This window comes from Crocodylus porosus, unplaced genomic scaffold (assembly GCF_001723895.1).
Source record: "Crocodylus porosus isolate Cpor-Errol unplaced genomic scaffold, CroPor_comp1, whole genome shotgun sequence".
Classification (NCBI taxonomy): domain Eukaryota; kingdom Metazoa; phylum Chordata; order Crocodylia; family Crocodylidae; genus Crocodylus; species Crocodylus porosus.
Window position 1 is genome coordinate 20,297,668 of NW_017728917.1, and position 27,313 is coordinate 20,324,980.

The window sequence follows — 27,313 nt, forward strand, 5'->3', positions numbered from 1 at the left end:
AAGAAAGACAGAATGTCCTATTAGTGCCAGCCTGTGGATGTTGCCAGAAAATGGAATACAAGTTACATGTAACCAAAGATGTACTAGTTAACTACTCTCAGTAGTAAACAGGGTCTCTTAAAGGGTGTATTGTAATAAATATTTTAAATGCACACTAATCCTGAACACCCAGAATCTTCCAGCTCACTCACCTTGTGAGGTCCAGTAACTTTTGGCACATACTGTACAGTGTAAGTTTTGTTCTTGTCGTTGTCAGGTGTTACCTTTGCCTAGGAAATGGGGAACATTTCAGAAGTTAAAGCTTACACTGAGCATTTTCAGCATCAAATTTTGCTACTTACATCTATGGCAGAAGTTGCCAGGACAGCAATTATATTGCTACTTCAGCTCTCCAAAGCTAGTTTATAAAAATGTCACAATGACTTCTAGAAATGTGGATGAAAGTAACATTATGGCATCCCAAGTTTTACTATAATTCAAGAACTCCATGTTGCAAAAGAACTTAACACTAGAATCAGCATACACAATCGCAAGGTCTTACATGGTGCCCAATGAGTGCCAAGTAATTAGCAACTGGTGTTACACTAAGAGGACAAATGAGCAAGTAATGAATCGATGCTTGTTATCTTAAATATACGGTGTTTTGGGTTTGGTTATTTTTTGGACACTTTGGTTGGTCAAATGTACTTCAGGTATTCACTGCAATATATTTAACAATTCGACTATGCTAAATGTAACACAAGGCTCACTGTTTGCTCTTCAACTGAAAGAGTCAGCTGTGATCAAAAAGAGCACTTGTAAACAAGAGGCTTTGACTTGGTAGATACTGTGAAGCACATGGAAAAAGCCAGACGGCTATACAAAGTTAGAGTTCATAGAGTGCTTCAAAATTCAGCATGCATCAGGATCGTTCAGACATACCTCTCTTCCACGCCCACCCCCACTCCAACATTTAAAATGGCTGTGAAGGTAAGCAAGCAGTGGCACTGTTCCCAAACTAAGGAACTCCTGCATGCCTCAGCCTCCAGTCTCTGGAGGTTCCTGAAGACAGCTGAGCACTTAGTGGCAATCTGGGCCCTCCCTTTCACCTGTGGTGGGAGGCAGAGCTGAGTACTACAGGACTGCTGGGTTGTGCACACACTTCAAGAAGTGCTTTAGAAGATGTCCCTCAATGAAAATCTTTTTTTTTCTTTTGGTAAGCTCTTCTTCAAATATGTACATCTATCCTCACTGTCTGGATACTCAAGGCCCTTTGAGTGCTTCAAATAAAATGCCATGAGCAGACATGCTAACCTGAGCAAGATGAACCTTTTTTTTTTTTTGAAGAGGTGCTGCACGCAATTTGATAATCAACTACTGTGACCCACTGCTCACAATATATGGTCAATGAAGCTGGTTTCTTCTATAGTCAGAAACAATTTTCTTGATAAAATAGGTTTACCAGACACACCTCTTCCCTGTTGCCTTCTGGATCTTCTACAAAGACCATCAGATCTCCCTGCCCAGCACTGATAGTGTCTACAGTAAAGTTGGCGGGTTGCTTTACCATGTTTCCATGTGGCTCAATTCCTGAGGATACAACAGAAGAGTACACTTAGTGCTACAACAATTATAAAAGAGATGGTTTGAGACAATGCTACTCTGACACTAGTTTCCCCATAACCACTGCCTCCTAGTTTAACATTTAGCCAATCATGAGCTTCATAGGAAGTAGTGCAGCTACAAAAACCATTTTAAATTAACTCTTTAGGCTGTAACACCAACCTCATAGCAGAGCTCACTGTTCTAGCACAAGCCAGAACTTCTATCATTCAGCTTTGAATCGATGATTCAAAACTGCAGGAAAAATATTCAGAAGATATATTGTGTATGGTAGAAAAAGGGTAGCTTCAGTTACTGCTTATAAGAACTGTTTTGGTAGGTTAATTTGTTTCGTATTCTGTTATACGGTATAAAATGGTCTGTTGTATTGCTTGAGCCACAAGCTACGCTGAAGTTTAAGAAATTGGAGAAGTGGTACAGAAGTTCTGGGTGACTCCATAAGGCCACATTTCAGAGAACACAAGTTTGAAAGTACATCTAAAAAGTGTCACGCTACTTTCAAATCATACAGCTGACAGTAGAAGGGTTGGTTTGTCTACCCGCTTCTACAATCATTCCCCAATGCAAGTCATTTTAATGTTGCCAGAGCTAAGGTTACACCAGCACAAATACGGATGGTCTTTACCAAGGATCTGAGGGGTACTGCAAGACTTTAGAGCATTTCAGTTTAATATTATAGGGAAGTTTTACTCAAACCGAGTGGCCCTATGGTTCTTTGCTATCCTAGCACAGGACCCGTTTCAGCAGGCGTTCACAAAAAACTAAAGAAGTTTATTCATCTCTTTATGCTTTGCCCTTAGCACGTCATGCTGTTATCAGACTGAGGGGGTGGGAAAAAACTTCCCAAAGTTGCTAGTTCCAGGCTAGTCTAAAACACATTCATCTCTCATGTCCAAGCACTTATTATTTAGAGAGGTTCTAAACTTCAACAAAGCTTTTTCTCTACACTACAGCACAATTAGTGGAAAGTGCAACATCCAATGGATTGTAAAGGAAGTGGTTGCAAGCAACTAAGTTCCTGAACCTGTTTATCTTTAGAAAACAATAATGTAGGAGCAATGGGAGGAAAATGTAGGCTTTCAATAGGAAATATGAACGTTCTGATAAGGTGTTAAAACAGTTTGCATATTCATTCTTTCAGACTACCAAAGCTATTTCTAGACTGAAACATTTACTATGTATTTTATAGACTCAGCCTCAGTACCTTTCCCCCATTTTATCAGCAGGGAGTGGACACTGACTTTCTTTAGAGGAGCATGGTAACAAAATGGATATTAGACCTCTGAGGCTGTGTAGTATGTAGGACTGCAGGCAAGTCTGTAGTGCCGCACGTTCAGCTGTTTTCTGCGCTGCAAGGGAACAGTGGGGTCGGGGGAGGGGGGGGAGGAGGCCAACCCCTGGATATCCAGGGGTCAAAACAACCTGCGCAAAGAAAAAAAAAAAAAAAAAAAGCAGAATGGCTTGTGGGGGCAGCGTGCACTGCTCAAAACTGGAGCCTGGCTGGCCAGAGCCACACTCTGGCTGGTAAACAGGCTCCAAGCAGCAGGATAGGTGCTGCTGTGGCACCAGGAGGCCCCCAGGACCCGGGGTAAGGCTACTGGGGCCAGCCCAGCCCTGGCCCCAGCTTTCCCTCCCCCCCCCCCAGAGTATACTGGGCATGTGGGCAAAGGGCATGTGGAACAGGCATTCCCCAGGTGCACTGCCGCTACTCATCCCTGGGGAACTAAATGCCCATGCTCATATGGATGTGTGTGGCCCAAGTGTCCCAACTAATAATCCCAGGCTTGGTCCTCCAGACTAAGTCACCTTGGGACAGACAGCATTGCTTTGTCTCTGATCAGGTCGCTAAGTTATAATAAAAGGCTCACTAGTTTTGTACAAAAACACTTTGAAACTGATTCACTAGGCACCATTAATGTTCTCATGGCAGGCTATGGAGCATTACCTCTCCTCTAAGTGAGGACTTTCAGTTGTCTTTATTGCCAAAAGGGAAACAAACAAAAAAAACCACACACACACCACAGTAAACCCATATCTTTGCCTGCTCACTTACCATAATTAGAATTGGAATAAAAATTAAAAAAGCAATTCTAAAGTCATCTGTATGTCCAGATAAACTGCCCCCAAGTATACTTCCTGCAATTTTAAGAATACCCACTTTGACTGTGCTTTTATTTTACCACTTTAAAAAGTACTTTATACTTTTATAAAGTAAAGTAGCAAGAACCATCACCCTGTTTGGAGGATTGCTTGCGGCAGCACTGGCATTTTAAGCATCATTATATGGTGCTTTTTACTTGTGTCATCCAACTTTCCCCAGCAGTGACTTGTGGAAACCAATATTTTAAGTGCCAGACAGGCCAGTTTGCAGAACAGGTTCAGAGGGTTTGGGGAACTTTGCAAGTAAGAACTAGGAGTGTCTTTTGGACTATAGCCATGTTTTTTCTGAAACTAGGTACTAAGAGAAATTTGGAAATTTAACGCATATAAGAAGTCCAGAAATTCTTTGAAGAACAAAGATAAGTCAAGTAAATATCCTACAGTGCCTCTACTTGCAAACATTAGTTGTTACCTTTCCCATAAGCTCTTGCTTTCTTTGGGTTCAGCTTGGGCTTCAGTGGAGCACCCGGTTTGAGTTTTGCTTTGGGAAACTGTGATAAGTAAGTCATTACAGAGTGCTCATCCACATCTGGGTGAATAATTTCTTCAGGGGCAATGACCTGGAAGATATACAGGTTACAGTACACAATACTTAATTCATCTCCTGTTAGGTCAAGAGGCAGGCAATTATTTTTGCCCATGGGCCACACAGACAGTTCTGTCGAGCTGCCAGGGGCCAGTCAGCACCCCTGCCATCCCCCTCCTTGTGCAACAGCCCAGATCCCATGTACCACTGCCAACAGCGCACAGCCCCCAGGTCACCCCACCTCTCTAGGCAGCGGCAGCAGCAGCAGCAGCTGCTCCTTCTGGCTGCCACCACCACTGGGCCCAGCCCCATAGTACTGGCGGGGACCCACATGCACAGCCCAGACCCTGGCCCACTGCGGACTCAGCCCAATGGAGCGGACCAGCAGGAGTCAGTGGACAGCCCTGACCCCAGCCCGCCCCTGCTCCGGACTGCCCACCCATGTTGAGCAGCAGCAGCCAGGATGAAGCTGCGGCTCAGTGAAGGGGAAAAGCAGCCCCTCTCCCTTGCCGCTGCCAGGCGCATTTGCTGCAGCTGCCCAGATCCCACACCCAAGCTGCCCCACCACTCCTCTCTGCCACTGTCACTGCCACTGCCCCCAGCCTCACAGTACTGGCAGGGCTGCCACTGCTGCCCCAGAGGAACTGCACGGCAGCCCAGGTGGGGCTCTAGGTGGCTACACAAGCAGCACCCGGCAGTGGCGAGGGGGAAGCCACTTTTGCTCCACACTGAGCAGCAGTTTCTGCCTGGCTGCCATTGCTGTTAAGCATGGGTAGGCAATCCGGAGCAAGCACGGAGCAGACTGGGGTCAGAGCTGTGTGCTAGTTCTGGCTGGTCCGGAGCTGGTCTGCTCCACTGGGCTGAGTCCAGAGCAGGCATGCAACGGGTTGGACTCAGGGCTGTGCACATGGGTCCATGCCAGTACTGCGGGGCTAGGGCCAATGGAAGCAGCAGCTGGAAGGAGCCACTGCCACCAGAGCTGCCCAGAAAGGCAGTCCAGCTGTGGAGCCACCCCAACCCCGCAGTGTGCCCAGGGAGAAACAGGATGCACCATGGGATGGAGAGTGCCTAGGCCAGGTGGGATCAAGGTACCCCATGTGGGCTAGACAGAGTCCCTCCATGGGCGAGACCTGGCCTGGGGGCCATATTTTTCCCCACCCCGTGTTAGATCAACATGACACCTGCTGAAACATACAGTACTTATTAATATTACATACATGCACGTGAAAAGAAGGTTACATACTGGATTACCTCCTTTCGACAGTGAAGCTCAGCAGTGTTAGACACACGACTAACATTTCCAACTACAGTAATTAATGCCGTATCATTGGTGAATTTAGTAGCAAAGAGTGGGAAGCATGTGCAGTGATAACCTCTACTTATCTAGTTTTAGGGAAAAGGCTGATGTTGCTACCTGTTTCCTTTAATGAGATACTGAAAAAAACATAACACCATTTAATACAAGCCAAGACCACTGCAACTGAGATCCTGGGAACATAACGTTGGAACGCTTAAGAGGGCTGTAAAATTCTGTGGTTTTTATATCTTGCTGCCAGCTATCACCACATTTGGCAGTCTGCTCTGCACTATGCTATAAACATGCTAGTTTGGGTATCTCTACATGGTAACTTGTCGTGCCACCTATGTCACAGCAGAGACTGGTCACAGCCAAAAAGACATTAATATTTCAGCTTAAATTTGCAGCAGTGTACCCACTGCACAGCTTTAAGCAGTTCTGTCCCAACATACTATGAACAGGAAGACAATGCAGTTTGATGGCACCCTGGCTCTCATTGCTCATTCAAAAGAACAATCCTTGCAGGAAACAACCTTTATGCAGCATTCAGAACAAACATTAACACTAAGGACCCTGCTCACAAAAGTGCACTTTGTTTAAGGGAGAACATTTCTGTAAACTATAGAATGCAGTTCTCAAATCAGCTCTGGGGGGCAAGGTCTAGGTTTGTCCCGTCTTGCCCCAAGTTTCTTTTCGAATATTTCTTTTCATGCACCCTTACAATTAACGGGCAAGTCCCATCAACTATTAAGACTTACGTTTCCAGGTGCTGTCTCAAAATAAAAACTTTGAATTATTTGGAGTGCTTCTCTTCCTACTGAGATACAAGCCGGACAATTGACCACAACTAAAAAGTGGTTTGCATTCAAAGTTAGTGCAGCAAAAAACCTTGCTGCAGTGTTTCCAGTTAGTCCAATGTCTAGTTTGAGGTTCCAATTTGGTTCAAGAATCCATTTCACCCCAAGCTCCATTATCTGGTGCCCTGCTAATTTCTGAACTTGTTTCTCCTCTCATTTAAAGCTACGCTGGACATTCTGAAACAATTCAGGTAATTGATAACTGCAAATAAACTGTACACCCTAGAAAATTCAGAATAACCATGTCTTTTGGTCCATGAAACTCTCTCAAGCCAAATACTTCATTTAATATGAGCGAGCAGCAATTGTAAAGCCAAATGCTGCTGCCCATTCAATAGGTATCCTCATTTCCATGCATCCTTTTCTTTTCTTTTTTTTGAACAGCTATAGTTCTTACTTGTGGCACACCCAGCCAGTCATCAGCTTGCTGCATGGCTTCCCGAGCATTGTCAACTGGTTTCTTAGGGTCCCAGGCCTCCCAATCAGGGCAGAGACCTAAAAAGGTTAAAATTAAAACCATCATGTCAAAAACCTCAATAAGCATCTTTAGTAAAAAAAAAAAAAAAAAAAAAGCCTATCCAACACTGCCTGATCTGAATAGATAGAAGGCTGCTTTTACCGTCTAAAGCAAATGGCTGTCAGGAAATGAGTTTCCATTAAGGCCTACCAGGGATGCTCACTCTATATTGATATTAGAAACCTTGTTTCCTCAAGAACTTTAGAACCTTGCTCATTCCAGCTCGTCACAGCCACCAGCCTCCCAAGGTAGGGGAAATGAAGTTTCTATTTGTGACAACCACCCAGAGGTGGGTATGCTGCTAAGTGAAACCTTCTGAGGCCTCAAGGGACTTCTTAGCTATCCTGGGAGCCAAGTAGTTCATCTGGAAAGACTCCAGTTCACATTGCCAAGAATTCACAACTAGCTTGTTTAGCTTTGAGCATTCGCATCAGACTGAAATGTTTTAAAAACTTACACTAAGAGGTGGAGGAAGAGTGAGTGGAAAGAGACACCTCTTCACACTGTATAAAAGAGCATCACAATAACCCATATTTCACCACTGAATTCTTTTTTTTTATTATTTATTTTTTTTTTTTTTAATACCAGTGAGGCCCACACAATTTCATTAGGTTAGCACAAAGTAGTTACATCAGCGAGACAAATATTGCACAGCATAGGGAACTTTACCCCAGCCTTTGCCCCTGAAATCACATTATATAATTTACTCTGCATGATGCAGGCAGAGTCACTGGATGTTTAGTGCAGAAGAGGTTTAGGTATATAACCTGCGATTGCAACCTGTGCAGCCCCTCTCTCAGAAGCCCTCCTACACAGCCACCTACTAGCATCAGAAGTTAAAAGACCAGCAGAGATGGCATCTCCAGTGGACAGCTTATGCTATCAGTTGAGTTTTTAAAACTTTTTACATTTATAGCTTCCCTCTATCTACAGCAGGGGCGGGCAATTATTTCAGGCAGAGGGCTGCTTACTGAGTTTTGGCAAGCCATTGAGGGCCGCATGACAGGCAGCTGGGGCAAATAAACATTAATTATCTCAATTTTTTTTAGGGGCCCCGCAGGCCAGATAGAATGGCCTGGTGGGCCACATTTTGCCCGCCCCTGATCTACAGTTACTAGCTTGAACTCTGCTGCCCTTTCATAAACTAGTCTCACCTAAAGTTCCGATACAACTGACCTTGCAGTGCTAAAGACAAACCTCAAAAAACACCACAAGAAACAGAAGAGCAAGGAGACAAACAGAAGCCTTACCAGGAGCACAACTGTCAACAAGGGCACCCAGTGCTTTGCCATCCTGCCAGTTTTGATTGAAGTTTGTGATGGGTAAGTATGGAATCTTGTTCTGGATCCATCCCAGCAATCGCTGTTTAGGGGTCTGTTTCTTGGCATCATCGTCACCTTCATCTTCCCATACAGGCATGGAGATAGAATAATGGAGGATGAGGGTCCATATTAGGCCAAGGATCAACTTTAAGTTCCCATCCACAATGGCTTTGCTATCTGCAAGACAGAAGCATAAAACTGGTCAGTCCTCAATCTAAACAGTCAACTAAGGAGATAAGTCTAGTGCACCACTTCAGATGCTACAAGCCAGGCCTAGGATCTTTCAGGCTCATTCATGTAACTCAGTTTCTCATCTGATCCAGTGGCTAAGATATGGGTGGGAAATTATTTGGGTCCGCAGGCCACAAGGAATTTTGGTGAGCTGCTGCAGCCCCCCAACACCCCCCTCCACTTGTGCAACAACTCATCAAAACTCCTTAAGCAGCTCTGCTCCCCACTCATACAGGCTGGAATTGAGGGGCTATGACAGCATGGGGCTGGGGCCGAGCTGTGATCCACTCCCTGCACACCCCTGTCCATGGTGTCCATCGCTGGCCCATGTGGGCAATGGGACGCAGCTCTGGCCTACCCCAGCCCTGCACTGTCACTGCCCCGTGATCTCGGCCCCACCTGTCTGCATCTGTCTCACTCGTGGCGGCAAGTGTGGGGTGGACTTGCTGGGGTACCTGGACAGTGGGGCTGGGTTCAGCAGTTGCAGCAGCTGGGAAGCAAGTCTGGCACACATGCCACAGCCTGGGCCGGGCGCAACCGATGGACCTGTTGCGGGCTGGATCTGGCCCGCAGGCCATATTTTGCCCACCCCTGGTCTAAGACCTAGCAATTCAGAAAACAATTCCAGAAAGCTCTCTACAGCTGTGGTTCTCAGCCTTTGGTACCTTATGTACCACCTGCTGATCGACACAGCAAAAGCAAAACCAGAAGTCCCACCGTAGCACTTCTGGTTCCTCTGCCACGAACACAGTCCCAGACCACAGCCTGGGGCAAAGCAGCCTGCATGGGGCCCCCCCCCCTCCCTGTCCCTTGGCACACTGACGCTGGAGAGTGGAAGTCCCAGTGCACTGGACACAGCGGGAGGGGCAGTGGCCAGAACTTCTGGCCCAAACAGACAAAGACGCCTCCAACCCGCCAAGCGGGGAGGCAGGCCAAACTCAAAACGTGGTAACCACGTACCCCCTGCCCATATCTTGCATGCTCCTAGGGGTATGCATACCACGGGTTGAGAAACACTGCTCTATAGGGTCATTTTGTAGAAGGCTTACAACACACTTTGATGTAGTCAGAGATCTCACATAAATAGATAACCCCTGCAATTCATGAGTACTGCAGAGCTATTATGCATCACTTCAGAATGTTTTTCCTTGCTTTAAAGCACGCAGCCCCTCAGCTTCATTTAGTGTCTCTTGAAACCTTGTTTAAGTGCATTAACAATTTATGTGCAAGCACTTCACTGGTGCAGGGTAGCTTCTGTTAACAGTGCTCCAGAATGGAGACTGCTCCCTGCCCATGGGGCAGGTGTCAGTTATACTCCCAAAGCAAGGATGATTATCACCGCAATCTTTTGCGCACAGCTTCCATCTGTCTGCCTTCAAGAAGTATCTGTGTTTATCAAACAAGCCTTAAATGAGACGTAATGACAGATTTCACAAGGGAAGTGTCTGAGAAGAAAGTGGAGGATGTGCCAGGGGAGACCTAAAGCAACAGTTTGCTACTCTCCATACAAATAGTACTTCCCTTCCCCTCCTCCCACCAAGCTGACTGCGAACTAGCTTAGCCTGCTATTATGTACAAGGGACCAGTGAAGGCAAAAGAACACCTGGCACTGGGTTTTATATCCAGGACCAAATTCAAAGGCACTACTCCAAGCCCAGACCATAACCAGGAAGAAACCAGAGCAGGGTCCTGGAGCATTCTGCTGTATTTGGTATAGCTGGGGACAGGCTGTGCGGTCACCTGCATCCACAAGGCCTATGGAGAGTGCAACTATGCAAACGTCGGGCTCTCGGCCACTGCGGCAAGCACGGAGCAGTCACAAGGGGGTTTCTAAGACAGAACAGCAACACTGTAGACGGGTTCACAAGGTCATTCAGGAAGCCTTACAGATGGCCAACACTACTAAATCGGGAGGTCCAATATCTGAAATTGGGCTCAGCCAAGATGGTGGGAGTAGGGAAGGAAAGGTATTGAGCAGTAACTAGAGTAGCAGGTTGGGGGGAGGAAGAAAAAGCCACACACACATTATGCAATTATGTTTTGAAAGGCAGTTTAAGTTTTATTCCCCCGCCTCTTCCTCCAGACCTGTTTGCTTTCATATAGGAAAGTTAAGAATGAAAAACCTCAGGCATCTTTTGAAACCAGGGCTTGCTTGCAGGACCAGGCATTCCCGTTTTAAAATTGCTAGTGTTTCCAATCATGATGACAGAAGATAAGTTCCTCACTTTTGCCCATCAGCCATGCTGTGGGATTACACTGTATCAAGAGCCAGAGACCACTCATATGGAGCCATTCAGTTTAAGAAAGTAAGTTGGTGACATCTGTGATACAATGCATCACGGGTGACATACTGCAACCCAAACTAGTGACCTCTTCAATTGGATACAGTGAATGCCTTTGCAGTAAACTTTGGTTAGAGGAAGTGTCAGGGAGATGAGGACCATGGACAGATGCAGTATTTTTGAACCATGGGAGGGAGGAAGGGAGACAAGGCAGACCATGAGCAAGCACCCTATGGGCTTTGCTTCCACTCTCGGAGCCAGGAGACCCAGAACAAAGAGGCGGAGAGCACTGGAGACTGCTCAACCAAGTCTGCTCCGCTCCCTCTGCCCTGTGGCAGCAGCTGAAGTGGCGCATGGAGCTTCAGCTCCAGCAGCCCCTGGTACTCCTTCGCTGGAAGACATGCTGCTTCATGCAGCAAGGAGCTGTACGTCTGCCTACAGCTGAAGGGTTTCAAAATATAGCTACACTGGAAATGCTTCAAATGTTATGTCCGTCTGTCCCCTAGCTGACTACCTTTAAGTGACTGCAACTGCCATGCAATAGCATCTTTGGCAGACAAATGTTTTAGCTTTTTGGCTGAGGCACAAGTGTGCAAAGAATGCATCCATCTAAGTGACAGCTCTCCTTCTGCATGTGCTAGTCTCATAACTGGAAAAACTCCTAAAATCCAGAAAAAAGTCTACAGTAGAAAGGAAAGGAAATAAAACGCAGATGCTTATTTTGAGCTGGGAGGTGGCAGTGTTCGAGAGACCACTGTGCTGCTATCCAGCTAGCTGATCAGATATGGGAGCTTTAAAAAATAAAATAAAATAAAAAGGTCAAGTAGTTTTGCCTCAGTCATGTTGCTGTTAGCATCTTCATTAGATGACCTTAAAATGGCAGACCAGTCCCTCAGAACACACTCATCTTAAAAATAATCCCAGGACGTTTTGCAACTGAAGTGTTTTCAGTTCGCTTCTCCTTGCCCAGCATCTGCTAGGCATGTCCTCTTTCACGATGATCCATTTTATCTAGATAAAAGACAACATGTTACCATTGTAAAAATGAGGCTTAAATTTTGGCTCTCCCATTTCCGAGATGGGCAAGTTGAAAAAGCTGCTGACTGCAGACGATGAGCCCTGTACAAGAATGTTCTTTTGGAGTCAATACACAAAAGAGGTAGTTAATATTTACAAAATTTCACAACGGAGTAGTACATGCTGCACAGACAACGGCATTGTAACATTAAGACCTTGAACGGTGTTTTGCCTTTGAGTGATAAGAGTTTGACCATTGTTCTTAAAAATTCTGCAAGACATTTTACATACCTTGCTTGAGTGTGGAGGGAGAAAGAGAAACAATTGCCAAGTACCAGCGCATGCGAATATTTGTAATAGGCCACACTAGGACCACTACACTAATTTGAGAGAAATAAGGCTTACCCAGGCTCAAGAAACTTAAAGTTAGATGTTCCAAGATGAACTTCACATAAACTAAAACACAGTCCCATATAGAACTCCAACTGTTAAAAAGTTTCACTTAAATCTGAAAACTTACTGGAGAAGAAAGAACTTTCCCCACACTCAGTTACAGCAGACTTCCCCAAATGAAGCTTTACTAAGAAGCCCAAGGGAAAAAGCTGTACTACTACTTTAAATTAAATAAAAGCTTCCCAAATCTAAGGCTAGATTGGGAGCTCCAAGAACCCCGCAAGACTTTGCAAACTAAAAGAAGCTGCCTATGGTCCAAAGGACCTCACATCCAGCATGCCTGAGTTTTATTTTGACATGCTGCTCTTAGCCTGTCATTGTTAAAGCCATATACACATATACTACTTTAAACTGTGGTTGTGGGTTAAATAAGTAGTTACTTACAGCTTAATTTAGTCTCCCTGGTATGTATTCCCAGGATATGCAAGTGACTATCAAAATACTGGCTAGGTTAAAACAAGGTGTCCTCTCTGCCACTGTCACTGCATGAAACACCCTTTTACATTTTGTTTTTATGGCACACAAATGCAAGTCAACATTTGGAGGGATCACAGCACAGCAACCAATTAAATCTTAGTTTAGCAGGGTGGATAAAAGTGTATGATAAAAAAAAGTTGGATTTAAAATGTAAAGTTAAATTTTTTTTAAATTAAAATTGTACTTCTTTATACTTTGAATTTATAATTATGTTTTTTCCATTTAAAAAAATTAAATTTCCATTTAAGCTATTTAATACAACATAGACCAGTACAAACTATTAAAATAATTTAAATACATTGAGTCAATGAGCCTGTACTGAAAACCCTGGCTTTAAAGGCTGATTTTCTTCTATATAACAGCGAGGTGGGGAAAACATCTAATTTTTGAGGTCAAACTTGAAACCCTATATTTTTAAAGGTAGTAGGGGTTTGACCCTGCAAGGGATGAAGGTCTAGACTACTGGATGCAAAGGATCAAAGTCATCACAGGTGTTGAACCTGGCTTCTGACTAAAGAGTACACGTGATGTCTGCCAATCGAGATCGTCCAGAGCCCGCCCAGATGGTAATAAAAAAAATAAATAAATAATCAGAGTTTGGTCTCTCTACTGGAGCCGACTCACTCAGCTCTCAACCTATGAATATTTATGGAAGCTTATCTGCCAGCTCATAGAAAACAACCATCTGTTCAGTAATTACCAACCCCTACTTCTGGGCAGTTGTGGATACTTTAGTTAAATGGCCTTTTTGGGTTCCTTTGCATATGTACAAAGATGCAAAACAAGAGAAGCAGAGCACTTGAAGGTAACTAAAGCACTGCAGCACAGCAGGCCAATGAGTTATAATAGAAGAAATCGTGGATTGCTGGAAGGGAGGGTCTATCTGTTAGTTTGTGTAGAGGGAGATGGAACAGAGTAAAAGGAGCAGAGCATGCAACAGGAAGGACCAACACTAAGCTGAAGACAGCGTAGGAAAAAGGAGAAAAAAAGGCTGAATCATCTAGTGAAGAAGAAATATGCATTTCATTTTTATAGACAAATACTACATTTTATTATGCTATATCCAAACATGTTACGCTATATTTAAAAGCTATAATGAGACATACATACACACACACACACACACGTAGCTGGGGTACCTAGGAACCATATGTACCAAATATATTATAAAAACTGTATTTAGTTGTAAGTCAACTTGTTTTATTATAATCAACCAATGCAAATCCATCTTTCTTAAAATAAAAGAATGGGAAAGTTGATTTAAAAAAAACCCAAAAACCCAGTTACTTAAAATCAGGCTTTTGCCTTGCCAATTTAAAGCAACTCGATTTAAATCAATCTACCCTGTGGCTTGGAGGTCTGATTCATTTCCTGCAATGCCACCCCCCCCCTCCCCCCCACACTAGGTGTGCCTCAGCAGCAGCCCTTGATAAGAACAAAGCAGAAGTAGCAGTATTAGTTCCCAGTTTCAGGGATTACTTTAATGAGATCAGATCCAGCAACAGGTATGCTTGCAGCCCATCTGAATGGGAAAATAGGGCAGGCTTCCTTGAGCCTTAGAAAAAGGTAGCTGTGACTTTTTCCAACAGTATTTTGTCACTAAGGGGTGCACCTTACATATGCCTACAGTGGGGTCAACAGTGCACAGCTTCTGCATTGTCTACATGTCTGAGGTATCACTCCGGGTTTTTAAGCCCTGACACGTTGGGATTCTTCCCCAGACAAGCGTGGAAGATCTTGTCCTTCCAGCAGAGAGTGAGGGACAAAAAGAAGAGCAAGAATTCTTGATGAAGGACTAGAAGCTACGCTCATTTGGCCTGTTTCCTCAGTGAAGAGGACTGTTCCCCACCCAAGCATAATCAAAACCTAGATTGTAGCCTGCTGCTCAGCTAGTAAACTAGCCTGGGCTTGAAAACCCCTCCAAAAATGCATGACGTGGGAGTTGCTCCCAGATGCGTCATCTAGTCCAGAATCTTCCTATTGCAAACTACATCATCCTTTCTAGTTCAGGCTCTTGTCAAGTTCATCTTAACTAACTTAAACTCTTATACTCCTCCACCTCCTCCTCCCCATTGGGAGTCTGTTCCAAAACATTGCTCAACTTTTGGTGAGGTCTGAGTGGATAGGGGTGGAGAAAAGGGTTGGGAAGGATACACTTAAATTACAGGATACAAATTTAGACAGATACTCTTGTAGCTGTGATTTCTTATTCCAAAGAAGAGGGGGGAAAAGTCAATTTGAAGAGCCCCTGAACCCATCGAAAGCCACTCCATGTGCAAGTCAAGGTTATGGATGCATATTCAAAAAGTGGCAACTACTGCAAACCACCATATACAGTATTTCTGAACTTGAAGGTACTGGGGGGAGAAGAAGAAATAGGGAGAAGAGACCATAGCCAAGGATTTTCTGGTTTACTCCAAAGCTGACCATTTGCCCCATTTCTGGGTCATTTACAGAAAAAGGATGGGATGCCAACTACCACATGGTGAAAGAATGACAAATTTCTAACTTGCCTCCATTTAAAGAATCTTCAAAAGTGGACATCCCTGCTTGGACAAGGTAACATCATCATGCAGTAAAAGTTAGTCTCACTGACTCAGCTCTCAAAAGTGTTGGACACTCCAAGTTTAGAGGTTTTTTGCTTGATTCTTACACTTGTGCCTACCTTGTATGCCAACAGTATTTTTAAAAAATGGAACCAACTGAGAAGAGACTTCCACTTTTAGTGGGCACATTTTCTATGACAGTTGGATAAAGAGCCCTGTGTATTTGCAGAACAAGCTTAAAAAGAGGGAATGCAGTGCTGATTTCTCAATCAGTTTTTAAAACCTTATGAAAATGCATCTGATTACCAGTTCTCCAGTTACTGCTTGCACACAAATACCAACAAGATGAGCAAGTGTCTGCTTGCAACTATACTGTACATAGGAGGAGCAGTCGGATGAAATTCTGCTGTGCAGGGTAGAACAGGAGAGTCCAATCACCAAGTATCAGTTTCTGGGACAACTTATTTAGTGACCAGACTACATAAATCAAGGTAGTCAAGTGGTTTGTTAGTGGATTCTTGCCTAAAGCCCCCCCCACACACACTTCTCCCATGTGGAAGCGGACTGCACTACCACAGCTGTCCAAAAGCAAGAAGCAGAGGTTGAAACATTTGGAGGCATCACCTAGGAAGAACACAGCCCAGGCTAAATGTTTTATTTACCCTGTTCACACATCACTATATGACTTGACATTAGTGTACAAATCTTATGCATCCATCTGATTGATTCCTTTTTACAAAGCCTTGCACTCCCCAGTGTCAGACACTGACCTTTGCTTCCATACAGTCATGCAACTCTACTGCAGCTCTTTAACATGTACTCCCTTTAGAGGCAGATAATTAACAGAATTCTTTTTGTTCAGCTTGCTGACAGTTGGCTCTGGATATGCCAGCACAGGTGGCTTACTTCTGGTTGTGTGCTGAGGCTTGAGAAGCTGCACAGAGAAGATTTAAAAGTTTCAGAGAGGATAAGGGGTTAGTTGCTGTTTGAGAGTCTCTTAGGCATACCCACAAAGCAGTATTATGTTATGTCAGCAGAACCAGGCTTCATCTAATCCATCATTTAGAGACTGCCAAATCAAGAATCCACTGGGCTCGGCCAGCTGGCCAAGCACAGGATATAGAAACATTGCTAAAGTACTTTTCCAGCCTTCAGTCTCCTTACTTAGACTATTACTGGGAACAGGAAGGACTAAGTTACCCTGAACAGCAAGGGCCTAGTGATGAAAAATGTGGAGACCTTGTCAGCTTAACTTCTACGCTGTTCCTATAACAACAGATACCAAAAATAAGGCACGAGCCTCAACGGGAATAGAGGAGGAACACCAGAAAGGGTAAAGAAGAGGTCCTTGAACAGAAGAGAGAGAAATTCTGGCAGATGCTTTCCAATCAAGTCCAGGCTAACAGAGAAATGAACCTTTAACAGCATGTTAGACGTACTTGTGTAGGATGATTTAGACGGGGGTGATTCTGCCCTGAGCAGAGGGTTGGAGCAGATGACCTGTCTGGATTGCTTCCAGCCCTGGTTCTAATGATTCAGTGATCAACTAACCAATGGCCTGATGCAGTTGCATAGCTAGGCACTGTCCAACCCAAGCAAAAATACAGTATGAGCAGAAAGCATTTAAAGTTTATGTTAAACCTTAGTAGCAACCCTGGCTTCCCAATTACATTGTTTAGTTTGTACCTTTACTTCATTAGCCAGCAAGACCAATCAGGCAACTTGGGTGGGGGGGGAAAATCAAAGCCTTGCCCTTGGGGTAGTTTTACTTTGCTAGCTCAGGAAAGTTACCACCAGGAATGGATTCACTAATCTGCCAGCATGCAGACAAGCGAAGCGTTAGGCTGCCACAGTAACTCTACCTTCTCGTACAACTTCATGCTAACTCCACAAAGACACTACCAGATTACCTTCTCTCTGCCAACAGAGCTCACACAACACTGGCAAACATGGAAGAGCCCATTTTGGTAACTATGTTTGTAAACTAGCGTTTTAAGTTTCTTGTTTTTATTAATAAATACTCAGCACTTAGGCAGTTATTTGGTAGCAAGAGAGGAAGAAAAACCAAAAATCAGTCTTGGTTCTCCCATGACACCACAGAGATCCTAGATTGTAATTCTTATGCTTTTATTATCCCATTAACTAAGTGGCAGCATGCCCACATAATTACACAGTCCAAGTCTTGCAATATATGCTACTACTTGAGCGTAGTAACCAAAGCTTAAACTATAAACTGATGTATAATATTTTCTTTAGATTCAACATCAATGCAAGACTGGTAGCACCACACTCAGACAATCCTGGCAAAGCCTGTTAACTTCATATAGTTACATTTTAGTTCTGAGCCAATGTTGTGGATCAAATTAGTGACTAATTTGGGTGCCTCACCATGAAGACACTGAATCATAGAAGTAGGGTTGGAAGGGACCTTGTAGAACTTCAAGTCCAACCCCCTGCCTGGGCAGGAGAAAAAACTGGGCTCAAAAGTAGTAAACATCTAAGCCAGTTTACTACTTATGGCATTACACAACATCAGATCACACCAAGCCAGGTAGAAAGTTGCCAACTCTGTGCAAGGTACACTATTTTATATGTGTACCTTCTACCAAGCCCAGGGTTGAATGCCAGGAACCTAAAAGCCACCCTCAAGTTTTGATTGCAAGTTTTTATCCACGCCACTCTCGATACATATGCCAGAACTAAGGATCATACAGCTGCTGCATAAAACAACATGGGAACATTGGACACTCAGGGCTGGCAATACTTCAGAAAAGCTATATTAGAGCCAAAGAAGTCATGAAATACCCGATTAAGCAAGCCTCAGGTTTTCTGGTTTAAGCTTCCAGGGTGTACACAAGTCGCACTTGCAAGGCTTCTCTGCTCCCATTCAGCCTGGAAACTCAAGTTTCTATGGCCACTGGATTTAAAAGAAACTGGGACTTGAGGGCACCAAAACCCCACATTTTAATAGCAACATTCTGAAACCCAGATTGGGATAGCTGAAGTGAAACACTGCATTTACACCCTTTGTACATAGCACAACCTTTACTGCATGTTTTTTAAAAGATACACAACTAACCTCATTTTTGTCTAGAGGCAAAACATTCAGTAAAATCATGATCTGGGGAGGGAGAAGTAATCCCCCAAAGCCAGCATCACAATTTAGAGACATCCAAATCATTTCTACCTTTTCCTCCTATTAAAAAATGTCTTCAGATAAAGACTAAAAACACTGAAGCAGGACAAATACTAGGCAAGTGTAATCAACGCTCCTTGAACTTAACCCGACTGTAGAGAACTACAAGTCATTTTCTAGCAAACAATAAGTGGAAACAAGATAAGCTACTGCAACTATTACATGGTTTCCTTCATAAACAGAGCCTATATACATAAGAGTTCTGTTCACCAGCTTAAAGAAGAGACATAAAGAACACCTAAAAATTGAGCAGATTCAATTTTCTGGGCTCTTAGGCAGCTTGCGAGAACGAACATAAAGAGTCTTATGAACACTGCAAAGATCTGAGAAAGTTAAATACCCTCAAAATTTGCAATTCTGCTCTACCAGATGGTGTTATTTTCTGTTCTGTTAAGTTACCCTTTGGTTTGGGGGGGGTTTTGTTTTGTTTTTTTTGAGAGAGAGAGAGAGCCAATCACCTATATTAGAGGCAAAATCATCCTGTGCTTCAGAACAGTGTTAATATAATTTTTAGGAAAGGCACACTTCCCTACATAGAGCATGATTGGAAATTTACAGCCCTTAATTAGCAGGCAGTGAGGCCACTTTGACTTTTATCAAAAACCCATATAAGGTATTGCTATTAGGAACTACTGTTACTCATCAGAAGGCCAACTTACTAGTGCAACATCCACTACTGGAAGAGATGCATTGAAGTATCTGTGTTTTTTGCAATGACTCTATTGATACTGGAGTCACCACTGTATGTGCGCCACCTACACCAAGTCTTTTCAGATGGTACCATATCTCCGTTCAGTCAGGAAGCACTTCACGAATAGAGCTGCTGTTTTAAGTATTTTCCACGGTTTGGCACTCGCACATGGAAGTTTGTACATGAGAGAGTCACTTTAGAAGTGAGCAATTTGATAAAGGAAGTTCGCTGTAGTGTGTTGTACGCATACATTCCACAAACTATGGTGTCTGTTAAAGCCACTAGCAACACCCTCCATGGGGAAAAAATGTCAGTCACGTGGGTTTCTTTGTGCTTTCAAGACATATTTCCACCACTTCCTTCCATAACCCCTTGTTGTAGGGCCACCTAAAGATGCCAGGGCTGTAGAAACTGCTTGTTACTTGGGAAACAGGTTGCCACTTCACCAAGTGCCAGTGCCAGGTAGCTCTCCCCCATGCTACCTAGCTCATCCACGGTAACACCCAAAACGCCCAGTTAGGGGCCCCCCATTACAGATACGATGTGCACAAACTGGAGAGTCCAGCAAAAGGCAATGGAAATGGATAGGGGGCTGGGGCATTTCTTGTGATAAACGTCATATCTTGCAACCCTGGAGCCTTCCATTTTTTATTGAGCCTTCAAACCGCACCTCATTTCCGCTGCTTGTGTGATTTTTGTCCTTTTCGAGGTGCACAGATTTTATCACCAGGGCTCTTCACAACACTTTTCCATCCATGCACCAAGGCACAGTGGTTTCTATTACAGGCCTCAAATGGCAGAAGTCCTCACATCCACTATGCTGGATAGGCAGAGGGAAGATACTATTTTAAAAATTTTTTCCTCCCTCCTCAGAGAATATCGCTGAAGCCTTACGTTTGAGGGAAGTCAAGGAGGTTTTCCTGCAAAAACAAGACCAAAAAAGGCCAAAAAATGACTGCTCTAAAAGGGGCAGCTGGGCACTCGGATCCCCTCTTTTCCTTCCTGTAAGTGCAAAGTCATTAGGAAAGGCTATCCACACTAGTAAGGAAATAGGACTTCTCCAAAAAAAGATTTGTAGATAGACACAGTACTGAGTTCTTTGGTACCGTTTTATCAGTTAGAGAAGCCATATGCTAAAACATGCATAATGCGGCCAAGTTCTGGCATCTGAGACAACAAAGGCAAAAACTGTTGATACTCTACATCACAAGTATCTGAGGGAGTCATCTTTGACACAAAGCCCTGCCTTCATCTGAGAAGAGGGCAAGGCAGGATGAATGTCTGAGCTTAGCAATTCTGCGGTAAAGACAGACGAGTTAATCACAAGAAGATCATGCTTTGGGCTCCCTGGCCTGCTTTGTTTCCAAAAGTAGCTTTGTGTCAAGTCTCTCTTTCAGAGAGTTTAAGCAGTTTTAAATACTGCCTGGGTATCATTAATCCATTTTCACCAACATGCCCAGGAAGTGGCAACGTTGTATAAAAAGCTGAATGCGGGCAACCGTTCTTGTTCACCATTTAAGAATAATTTGTTCACTGCCAGATGGATCCTCTTGCAGCTGTACTACCAGGAAGGCAAAGTATCCAGCTGCCAACTGAGTTAAGTCACAAGTACAGTATTTTCTGTGTGCATCTGTGATCCCTTTTAAAAGGGACAGTCTGAACGTTCAATCTTTATATACCAGCAAGCTTTCATAAGTGCTGCTTTGTTAGCAGCTAGCTTGTCCCTTGCCAGTTCTCCAAGGCAGTCTGCCAACACTACTAAGTTAGCCACCATCACATTTTGTATTGTAAACCTCTGGCTGTTAGTCTGGCAGTTGTGGTATGAAACAGGAGGCACAGTAATACTTCCTGTTCCAATAAATTCCTCCACACCCCACCTGTGGAACTCTGCTCCCATTTATTACCGATTGAGAAACTAGCTCTCAAACCCCCTTCCTGCATCCTTGAGGCCTGCTGCAACACGCCCTGCAGCAATGACATCATTGACAAGCACTGCTCTGACAATAGGCCCCATGAGCACAGGCCCCTCTTATACTTAACAAAGCACATTCCTCCTTAGTGAGGTCACCTCTTGCTCCTGTACTAGAGCCCCCAGAAGTGGCTAATGAGATCACAGCTTGCTCTCTATATGGGACAGGCCAGACTGAAATGCTGCTTTAGACACTATGGCCACAAGGCAGTGTAAGGCTTGTTTATATTCTAGGGAGGTTCCTTAGGCAGTTTTGCTCGTCTCTAATAAGGCAGTACACAGGTAGCTTTCCTGAAATCTATTCCTGCTACATCTGTAGTGCTGCTCCATACCACTGAATGCCTGTCTGAGATATCTTTAATTGCTTTATTGTAGAGTTAAAGCACTTATTATTGCGAAGCTGTGCCTAGACTGCAGCAAGAAGAGCATCCTGGAAGGGACGCATTCGACTCCTACCTCCTTTATGGTTTACTGTAGAAAGGACTCTACGTCGTCTTTTGTGAAATGGTGCTTCTACTTCAGTTACAAGTGTCTTGTTTAACCTGAAGGGGCTGGAGCACTAGGGCACTTACACACATGCGGGGAGTCTGCTGCAACGCACTAGAAATCCAGAGCACACAGATTGACACGTGCTGGCAACCTCACACGCCGTGTGCCATCAGCATGTCAGCGCTGAGAAAATGGAGGTGGTGCACTTTGAACTAAAACGTGTTCAATGTACTTTAGGTCAGAGCACACCACCACCATTTTCTCAGCACTGACATGCTCTGTGCCACTGATGCACCTGTTCCCAATGCAGTACATGTGTAAAAAAAAAAAAAAGGCCCCTAGAGAAGCAAACAGACAATACCAAATACTGAGCTACTAGCATTGCAACTGCTCCTCACTAATGCAAGGTTAGAAGAAAGGGTTCCCCAATTAGAGCACAAGGGCTTGGGGGTACACTGCGGTCACACGTTTCAGTGAAGCTTGGGGTACTAGAAACTGTAGAACTACAGCAGTCAGAGACTTTCAGATCGACTGCCCAAGCCTGATAGCTGGGATCCTAGTTAAACACTCTGCTGCAGCACTGCTTAACTCTTCTATGAATAACCAGGCCTCAGGCACGTGCAGGGGTGAACTAGCAGTTTGTCTGGGTACATCTGTGCTGCAGCAGAGGCAGCCAAAAACGTCAGCAGTGCCCCGCTGACTTCTCCAGGTTGAGTAGGTGAGCTCTCGATAGCTTTGTTTAAGAAGGGAATAGATGCAGGTTTAAGATTTAAAGTACCCTTTGACATCTGAGGTCAAAGTCCATTTCCTTAACTCCCTCCGACTTACAGATTCCAACATGTTAGTGCTTGACTAGACTTCACTTCAGCAGACTAGATCTGCGTGACAGCTTGCTGTCCTCAGCAATGATGTCCCAACACCTTGTACATCTCTGAATAAGCTGCCTCCCAAACTAGAAGCAGGACAGAACTAGCCAACTAGCTCTGTGCCTAGGTAGTCTTAAAGTTAACCCACTCCTAGCTGCCCCTTTACAGTGCTCGACTACTTCTTAGACAGGAAGAAACCCCCTCACAGCTGCACTGCCCGAGATAGTAAGCTTACGGTCCAGGCACAGCTCTAAACTATCTGCTCCAGGCACACTGTATGTCTGCTGATCTCGCTTTTTCCATCATCCACAAAAAGCTCCTTGCTGATTCCAAGGCCATCAGGACACTATGCAACAGCCTCAAGTCCTATAAAGCACTTTTAGGCAAACTTTCTTAGTCTACTTCCAATTTCATGGATATTTAACTTTCTGCTTGCTTTTAAAGAAAGCCCATCTAGTCCCTGCCATGTGCCATTGATTTAGAAGGTCATTGGCAAGAACCTGGCCTGAAGTTTCAGCACTACAGGACGGCCTAGTAGAGAAACGCAAGCTAGAGATAGTAGTTGATCCCCCAATTCAGCCATTTTTAAACTGGCCTTATTGCAGGGATTCTCTCTCCTCCTAGGGCCAGAAGTCAAGTATATTGGGACCAAAACAAGAGCCTAAGAATACAGGCAGGTAACAGAGCATAGGACTCGGATGAGTAGCCTAGGAAGGGAATCCATCCTTAGGGACCAGCCCGAGGGAAGTGCTACCAAGTACATTGAGTCAGTACAGGAAACAAGTAATTTCACAACTGCCTTGGGGAAAAGTAGAGTACAGAGTAAGTTTGCCATTCCCCATTTTCTTGTTTTCCCACTTGAAAGCGAAGGGTAACTCACTGATGGTTAGTCGTTTCCTCTCAGCACTTTGTGCCACAGTACATGATGTCTAAGTTTAAAGTCAAACTGTACAAGCAATATAAAAAAGGTTTGGAGACACCAGGATGACCCCTATATTTCTCAAAGAGCATGTTTACTCACACAGGGTGTAGGTCAAGATAGTTTTTAAGTGGCAGTGAGTAGACGACTGCGAAGATAAACAAGCCTATTCAGATATGGCTCAGTAATGTCTTCTGTGCAGCATATGCCAAGTATTAAAGCCACAGTGGATGGAATTTTTGAAGCCAAAACCAACACATTGGAAATAATCAGGAGTGATTACTGTTTGGGGAAATCCTTGGCTACAATGTACACTTTGATTCAGATTTTCCATTTGGAACCATCCAGAGTCCCTGCACTAAAACACAGGATTGGTAGAAGGAAATCCCCATTCATACAGCCCTGAACAGTTCAGCCAGGCTTTGCTACATACTACAGTGGTGGAAAACAAGGTGAGGGCTCAACATTAAATTTAGCATTCATCAGCTTATTAAAATCAGGGAATTTACTGAGCTAGTTACCACAGCTGTACCTGCATCTTGCAGTCTAAGCCTTTTGAGAAAGACATGGGAAAAGTTTGTGCCCCTCCCCCCTTCATTTTAAGGGCTGTGCAATTTTTCCACTTCACATTATTTGCATTTATTTTAAACATGCTTGTATTGCATGACTGGCAGACTGATCATCTCATTTCATGGCAACAAGTTCTCCAGGAGGTGTCTTTTGGAATCAAGTTAACAAGCTGTCAGTTGTTTAGTAAAAGCCTTGCCACACAGCTACCCCAAGGTTGTTTGCAATCTGCCAATGCCAGTACTACTGCTGACAACAGTCTGTTGCCCTGATACTATCATTCCCCTGGGCAGGGAGAAAAGGAAAGCAAGTTGCCCAATGCCAGCTGCATCTCAATATCTACTCTATAAAGATAAGAATTCGGTTTCCAGATATGCTTATTTGGTCATAGCAAAACAAGCCCCATGGCTTGTACTCCACTAGCAGCTTGAAGCCAGTAATGCTTAACAGTCTACTGGCAATAAAAGAATTACTGGTTTGGGGTCCTATAAGGTCGTGCTCCAAAATCCTTGAAAGATGCTGCAAGTGACCTTGAAATCAGTGCTGCATTAGGAGCTTAGGGTATTTATACACACGCTCCGGGAGGTTGGGGGTGCAGGGAGGCACTTTAAAATTAGAACCGCTCTAAGAGTGGCTCTAATTAGAGCGCCCAGAACATCACATGCATCAGCATCCCTGGTGCTGAATAATGGGGTGCGGGAGTGTGCTTTCAGTAAGGCTCATTCAAGCTGTAGTTAAAGTGCTCCTGCCACCATTTTTCAGCATCGGGATGCCAATACATGTGACACTGGAGTCTGCTGGAGCACAGTAATTACCACGCTCCAGCAGACTCGATTAAATCGAGCCATTACAATGTGGAGCAGCCTCAATGCAGACATGTAGGTGCCCTTAGAGGCTAGTCACCACTGTTCACTGAACTCCATATCAGAAAAAGATCATAAGCTTACCCAAAGCAAGGCACTTTTCCTGACAGAACTCTTCTTCAAGCAAGGAAATTAAAGACCATTACACTGCACTGCAAGAGCAGGCTAGCTGGAAGCCTGTTACATGAATCCTACTTGCATCCAAGTCAAACCATTTATACATTTGGCAAATTAAGCCCACAAGTCTACAAAGAACAGAGAGAAGAGACAGGACAAGAAGGATGGAGGAGGGATTTTTAAGAGGTCCCCAAAAAAGCGTTCTGCTGTGCATTTTTGCAGCGACTATTTGAACATCCTGAGTTTTGTCCCTGCATAAATTCAGTTCCTTTGTAACTGCCCGCCCCAGTGAGCCTCAGGGATCAAGACCACTACTTCCAAAAGGACAAGGAAGTCCAAACCTAGAAGGCAAGTGTCCTGAGGCTAGTTATTAGGAGGAAGAAGTCTCCCCAAAGTCTCAGGTTCTCATTTTACATTATATCCCAGAATGTGGAAACAGCTGTACTGCCACCTATTCATGAAGTTAAACATTGGCATCCTCCATTACAAAGTGAATATTTAAGACCTTTACATTTAAACAGTCTGCAAGGACAGTGCTGGGTTTGTGTAATTTCAGCTAGAAGTTGCTAATGTAAATAGCAAAATGTTGGCTTACAGCCCAAACAGCACATCTTGGTGGTCACTGTCAGACAATCCCCCTTTGAGAACAGCTTCCCAAACAAGGATAGCAGCGATGAATCTGCATGAAGCGCATTCTGCATGGGTGGTCTCAAAGCACCTCAATGAGAGCCATATGGGATTAATATAGCTTTAGCACATATTAGCCACAGCTGTTTAATGCTCCTACAGTGCAGATGAATGGCTATAGAATACAACTCTCTGGTATTCAAACTAGAGATAGTCGTATTGCTTTTAGGAGTCTCCATAGCCAGAGGGAAGAGCTTCTGATCCATTATCCACTAAGCTTAACAGTTTCCATCAGAGTGTCAACAAGCCTTTCAAAAAGAAAAGAAAATCCCTGAGGCTTGTCAGTTTTCTAGACAATTTCAGCTGCGTCAAGATAGTTTGTCAGTGTTGTTTCCACTCAGCTACTCTGAGTTCATTTTCTGGAGTGCAGGGAGTGGAGCTTGTACCATTTAATGAAGTTATATTTTACATTGGTTGGGAGACTTTTCCTATTTTCTTGAGAGAAGTACAGGCGAGTTCAAAAGCTCTGCAGGACACTGAAGTGTGCCTAAGAGGATGCTACTTAGAAAGGCCAACTTCAGAAGTTAGGGCAAGGACAGAAGAGCCTCTTAACAGTGACCATTTCAACTTAATCCACCTTTACAAAGTTTAGCTCTCTTCTCAAGCAGACAGAATTGGAGATTAAAAGTATTAAAGGTCATCTAAAATATTCAGTACTTACCCTGTTGTTCCCTTCCTCCTTTTTGAAGAGGGAGAAAGTATTTACTAACAGATGTGGCTGCAGTCCACTACAGCCAGTAATTTAGAGATACCCATCATGCTGGATTCCAGCTGCAGCCAGTCACTCTTTACTTTGAAAAAAGCTTTGCTATAGTTAGGTTACTTCTGCTACTGATTCAGGCAATATCAAAATGCAGAGCAAGTGGTCTACAGGGCACCTCTGTTGGATTACTTAATTTGTTCATATAGGAAAGACTTTGAAAACAAAGGAGCAGAGCTGAGCAGAGCCCATGGGGGGGAAAGGGCAAGTGTGGGATGCCTGCTCAGGGCTCCCCACCCTGCTGTCCTCACCCCAAGGCCACAGCAGAAAGCCCACATCCGCCCCTGCCCTACACACAGGATTGGAAGACACATGCGTGTCCCCCAATCAGTTCCCTCCCTGGGAAGGTATGCAGCAGCAGGGAGCTGCCCCGGCTCTCCCACTCCTTGGACAAAATTAGTGGCTCTGTCCCACTCTCTACCCTAGCCCCAGGCCCCATGCACCACTCTAGCGGGACAGTGTCCCCAGGCCCAGTCCTTGCCCAATTCTCTCCCTCACTATGGGGACCTCAATCTGCCCTCCCCCCCGCCGCCCCACCACCACAGACTTACCTACAGGTAGCTGGGGAAGCAGCTCTCCACTGCTGCCTAGGGCTGTATTCCTGGTCATGTGCACATACACCCCTCCCCCTGCATCCAGTTCCCTGCCAGCCTGCGGTGGGAAACCTTTTATTTCCCATGTTCTTCCGTGGGGATGCAAAGCCTGGATCCCTGTATGATACCAGGAATCCGAGACAAATGCTGTCCCAGAGCCATGCAGCCCAGGACCAGGACTTGATGCACCCATTTTGGGACTGCCTCTTTCCAAGGGGGGCCAGGACCCTCGGGCCCCCACATACTCAGCACCTATGGTACCTACACAGATGAGTTCAGTTTGGAAGCTACCAGAATGTTTTATTTAGC

General features: G+C 44.4%; 1 protein-coding gene across 4 annotated transcripts in view; it reads right to left on the reverse strand.

Moving 5' to 3' along the window:
- Positions 1 to 27,313, reverse strand: part of FLNB (filamin B) — a 140,671-nt gene that overhangs the window by 62,250 nt on the left and 51,108 nt on the right. For all 4 annotated transcript variants that reach the window (XM_019536873.1, XM_019536876.1, XM_019536875.1 and 1 more), the window contains exons 3-7: positions 8,210 to 8,458; positions 6,840 to 6,937; positions 4,175 to 4,322; positions 1,451 to 1,569; positions 192 to 269 (exon numbers count right to left, since the gene is read on the reverse strand). In XM_019536873.1, coding sequence (XP_019392418.1) covers positions 192 to 269; positions 1,451 to 1,569; positions 4,175 to 4,322; positions 6,840 to 6,937; positions 8,210 to 8,458 — 692 coding nt within the window. The remainder of the gene's footprint in view (positions 1 to 191; positions 270 to 1,450; positions 1,570 to 4,174; positions 4,323 to 6,839; positions 6,938 to 8,209; positions 8,459 to 27,313) is intronic.